Raw genomic sequence first — 5,000 nt, forward strand, 5'->3', positions numbered from 1 at the left:
GCGAACTCCAACTTCAAACTGGCGCCATCTTTGCTCTTCAAGAACCCGGATGACTCTCGTTTTCCCTTCCGCTATATTTCTCTCTCACTCTTTTCTTTTCTTTTTTTTTTCAACCGCGTTTCTCGCTTTCCTTTCTTTCTGAAATATTGGAAAGGATATATACAACAGAGGTTTTACTACCTTCATTTTTTATCACTTTTTTTTTCTCTCTCTTCGGACTTTCATTCTTTCTTTTTTTTTCACCATTTCAGAAACGCCTGTAGGACAGCGCGAATATTTATTGTTCGTGCAGAAGGCGGGGAAAATGTTGAAATGTTGTCTTCATATGCCTACCATACACACACACACACACACACACACACACATACACACACACACACACACACACACACACACACACACACACACACACACACACACACACACCGTACACACAAACACACATATACACACACACATATATATCGCTACACCATGGTCTTTGCTCCTAACCGGAAAACAACAAGTCAACCTTCGACGAGCAGCGCACAATATCCTGAAGGAGAGACGAACAAGAGAGACGAGCGGTGGAGCCATTCCACGACGGAGAATAAAAAAAAAAAAAAAAGAAGAAAAAAACGAAGAGGAATTCTCCCAAGAAGGTTTCAGTGGGAATCGTTTACGACGGAAAATTGACTTTTTTTCCCCCCTTCCCTTCTTTCTCTCTCTCTCTCTCTCTCTCTCTCTCTCTCTCTCTCTCTCTCTCTCTCTCTCTCTCTCTCTCTCTCTCTCTTTCTCCCTCTTTCTTTTCTTCTCCCCTTTTTTTTCTTCCATCTCCTCCAAACTCTTAGGGTGCGAAGGGATGTAGTCGGATTCAACCGTGTCAATGTGATGTTGACGTATGACCTCTGCGGGGTGTTAACCGACGCGCAGGATGTTGGGGAGACGGCGGGGAGAGGGAGAGGGAGAGAGGGGAGGGAGAGGGAGAGACGGGGGGAAAGGGAGAGGGAGAGGGAGAGACGGGGGGGGGGAGAGGGAGAGATGGGGGGAGAGGGAGAGGGAGAGACGGGGGGGGGGGTGAGGGAGAGGGAGAGACGGGGGGGGGGGGGGGAGAGGGAGAGATGGGGGGAGAGGGAGAGGGAGAGATGGCGGAGAGAGAGAGAGGGAAAGATAAGGGGACAGGAGGGGAGAGGGAGAGGAAGAGACGGGGGGAGAGGGAGAGGGAGAGACGGGGGGAAGAAAGAATGAGGGGGAGACGGGGGGGGAGAGGGAGAGACGGGGGAGGGAAGAGAGAGGGAGAGACGGGGGAGGGAAGAGAGAGGGAGAGACGTGGGGGGGGGGGAGAGGGAGAGAAAGGGGGAGGGAGGACAGAGGGAGAGAAAGAGAGGGATGCGAAAAAAGTGGAGAAGGAGAGGGAAGAGACAGAGATAGAAAATAGGGAGGAAAGGGAGAGGCAGACGAGTAGAGGGAAGAAAAAAGGAGAGAAGAAGAGGGAACAGAGTAGGGGATGAAGAAAAAGAAGAGAGACGAGGAGACGGAAAGAGGAGGGAGAGAGAGCAGAGAAGGAGAGGTGGAGAGGGAAGAGAGAGGAGGGGAAGGAGAAAGAAGAGAGGGGGGATAAGGATTTGGAAGAGAGAGGGCGAGAGGAAGAGGGAAAAGGAAGAGAGGACGGGGAGAGAAGAGAGAAGAGAGAGGGGGAGAAGGGAGAGAAAAGAACAGAGTAGAATAGGAGGGGAGAGAGAGGGGGAGGAGAAATAAGAAAGACAGTAGAAAAAGGGAGCTGGGACAGGGGGAAAGAACGTAGAGAGAGTAGGAGAGGGGAAGGAAAGGGAAGAGAAAGAGGAAGAGGGATAGAGCGAGCAGAAAGAGGGGAAGGGGTAAAGAAACAAAGAAAGGAGAGGGAAGAGAGACACGGGGAGAAGATAAGATATAAAGCATAGAGAAAGAGCAAAAGGGAGAGAAAGGAAGGAAAGAGAAGGAAGGAAAAGAGAGGAAGAGGAGGAGAGAAAGAGGGTTAGAACAGAAAGGAAAGGAGAACGGGTGAACAAGAGAAAAAGGTCGAGGAAACAGAAAGAAGGAGGCAGAAGAAGGAAAGAGAGAAAGAGAAAGGAAAGAGAGAAGGAGGAGGAAGGAAAGAGAGAAAGAATATATATCGTAAGACAAGAAAAGGAATAAAGGATTCCGAAAAGAAATTTTAAAAAATGACAAATAAATAAAATTCTAATAAAGAACAAAACATGGAACAGGGATATGCGAACGGGAAAAAGGAAACTATAGGATACAGGAAATAATAATAAAAAATTCATATGACAAAATCTATAATTGTACGAAAAATAGAACATTAATTAAGCTTAATTAAGATCGTAGTAGGAATAAAATAAGCTAAAATAAATCTAATGCCAATAGATGCGGTTTTTATTTTTTTATATATGTCTTTAAGTCTGAGGTGTAGCATGTTCTTGTTTTCTTAATCGTTAATGTGTTACTGCATTTTTAATATTAAACTAACATTTTTTTTTATCTGTTTTATATATTCTTTTTAGGCGATTCCATCACAATTGGATATGTTTAAGTTTCATTTACAGCGTCTCAGTGTCGTATTTAGACGAACTGAATATCACACTGTAAATAAATATGTGTAGAAGAGATATGTTACGGTACGATATATCAACGAAAACAAATGTGCGTTAATGTGTTCTCCGTATTTTGGGGTCAGTTTTTGGGACAATGAGGAAGATGAGGAAGATGAGGAAGATGAGATGAGGAAAAAAAAAATAGGTACGAAGGAATGAGGAGGGGACATGGAGCTTCACTGGGACTGATTCGGTTCGAGACCCTTTTCTGTCGACTATACGAGTGGTTTCGGGGTGATTGGGAGGGGGGGCGGGGTAGGTGGGTATAGGGGGGGGGGAGGGGAGGGTTTCGAGTCCCTGTATTCATCGAAAATAATTTCTTATCTTTATTTTTTTATTTTTTGTCGTCCTTTGTCTTGGACAAAGAGGGGGGGGGGGGGGGGTCAGGATGCACTGCTGATCACCGGAAACACAGATTAGTTGGTCACTTGGGCGCTGCTCCTGCGCCGAGCGGGGCCGCGGCCTCCGGGCGCTGCACACGCCGAGTGCAAACGACAGGTATCACGTGTCCTTTGATTCATGGAGTAACGGCCGGCGAGGGGCGCCTAGGGGCAGACGGGGCATCAGCACTCCCCGCCGGGGCTTCTGTCGCCCGTCAGGTCCTCGGGCTGGCAGCTGGCGCCCGGCCCGCCCTCCAGCTGCTCCTCCCGGGCGCCCACGGCCGAGAGGGCGGCCAGCTGGATCGGAGGGCTGAGGGAGCCGAGCGGGCTCAGCTGGTCCAGGCAGCTGGCCAGCTGGTCCTCTCTGCTGGAGGCGTCGGGCGCGCCGAAGGGGTGGCGGAGGGCCTCGCCGCCGGGGGGGTCCTCGGGCAGGCCGCACGCGGGGGGGTGCAGGTCCTGCACCTCCCGCTTGGCGGCCTGAAGGTGCAGGGGGTGCGCGGCGCCGTCCTGGGGCGTGGGCGGAGGCGTGGGCGCCCCGCGGAGCAGCGTGCCCGGCGAGGGCGGTCCGCGGTCCTCGGGGCGCGACGGCGCCAGGATGCTCTCGATGGAGAAGGCGGCTCTCTTGACGGAGGTCTCACGCGGCTGCATCGCTCGCGGCTCGCGGCCGCCCGCCTCGCCCTCCGCGCCCGCGTCGGACTCCGGCTTGTGCTGCGTCTCGTACTCGCGGCGCAGCTGCTCGAGGCTGACGTGCACGCCCTTGAGCGCCAGCTTGCGCTGCTGCCGCTCCAGCTGCTTGAGCAGCTTCTTCTCGCGGCGGAGGCGCTCGCGGCGCTCCAGCTCCTCGGGCGGGATGGGCTCGCCCGAGCACGTCTGCGGGTGGGCGTTGTGGGCGGGGCGGCCCGGGCCCTTCCGCGTGTGCTCCTTCTTGCGCCACTTCGCGCGCCGGTTCTGGAACCACACCTGCCGAAGGACAGGCCAAATGAACGTCTATCAAGCTCCGTGAAAATAATGCACACACACACAATCACACCTCTAGCTTAGTACAGTAATACTCAAAATTAATCAAGAGTAACTGACATGACTAAATATATATCAGCGCAAAATAAATCACCTGCAATCCCACCTATCATCCCTCAAATAACAATAAATACACAAATACATAAATAGATGAAAAGAAAATAGCTAGCCCATCCAGCAACATTTCCTCCCTTCGCGTCAACAGAAATGTCTCTTGAATTCTAAGTAGGCCTATGACCTCGCCTCACAGCCCACAAAAAGGCCCCAGGGGAAAAAGGGGGGGGGGGGGGGGGGGGGGCGTGAGGAGACGGATAACACACTCTTACATTATTTTTTTTTTAGATGAACATTTTATATATATTTTTACTAGTTTTCAAATCTAATTTTCCATATTTCTTCATTCGTCTATTTTGTGTGTCTTCATTATTATCTTTTTTTTATAGTTATTGAAAGCAGTGTATTTGATCCCTCACTCTAAATGGCTATTTAAATTTAATTTACGATTATGCTAAATCTTAAAACATTAGATAATCAGTGTATACAGAACAACAAGAATATATTATGATATATGAATCACTCAAAAAAAAAAAAAAAATCTTTGAAGTTTGAATACCACAATGAAGGAGACTTTGGCATTTTTAGAAACACAAATTTCAAATATAACTTAAAGAAGAAGAAGAAGAAGAAAACAATAATGACTATTACACCAAAAGCTATCGATATAATTACTTTCGTCTTAACTAAAAATTATTAAGCCATTTAATCATTATCATATCCTTTAATTATTTCCATCTTCACTGCCATATTCTGTATTCATCTGTCCTCATCGGAAAATTAATAAATTAGTAGATAGATAGACAGAAAGATTGAGAGAGAGAGTGAGAGAGAGAGAGAGAGAGAGAGAGAGAGAGAGAGAGAGAGAGAGAGAGAGAGAGAGAGAGAGAGAGAGAGAAAGAGAGAAAGAGAGAGAGAGAGAAAGAGAGAAAGAGAG

General features: G+C 48.7%; 1 protein-coding gene across 3 annotated transcripts in view; it reads right to left on the reverse strand.

The window, feature by feature from the left end:
* Nucleotides 1-2,381: 2,381 nt before the first annotated feature.
* LOC125039880 (homeobox protein unc-4 homolog) overlaps nt 2,382-5,000 on the reverse strand; it is a 19,883-nt gene continuing 17,264 nt past the window's right edge. For 2 of the 3 annotated variants that reach the window (XM_047634221.1, XM_047634220.1), the window contains exon 3: nt 2,382-3,952. In XM_047634221.1, the coding sequence (XP_047490177.1) occupies nt 3,176-3,952 (777 nt within the window). In that variant the 3' untranslated portion in view covers nt 2,382-3,175. The remainder of the gene's footprint in view (nt 3,953-5,000) is intronic. The other variant, XM_047634222.1, reaches the window with a different exon arrangement.

The sequence above is a fragment of the Penaeus chinensis genome, chromosome 28 (genome assembly GCF_019202785.1).
Source record: "Penaeus chinensis breed Huanghai No. 1 chromosome 28, ASM1920278v2, whole genome shotgun sequence".
Classification (NCBI taxonomy): Eukaryota; Metazoa; Arthropoda; class Malacostraca; order Decapoda; family Penaeidae; genus Penaeus; species Penaeus chinensis.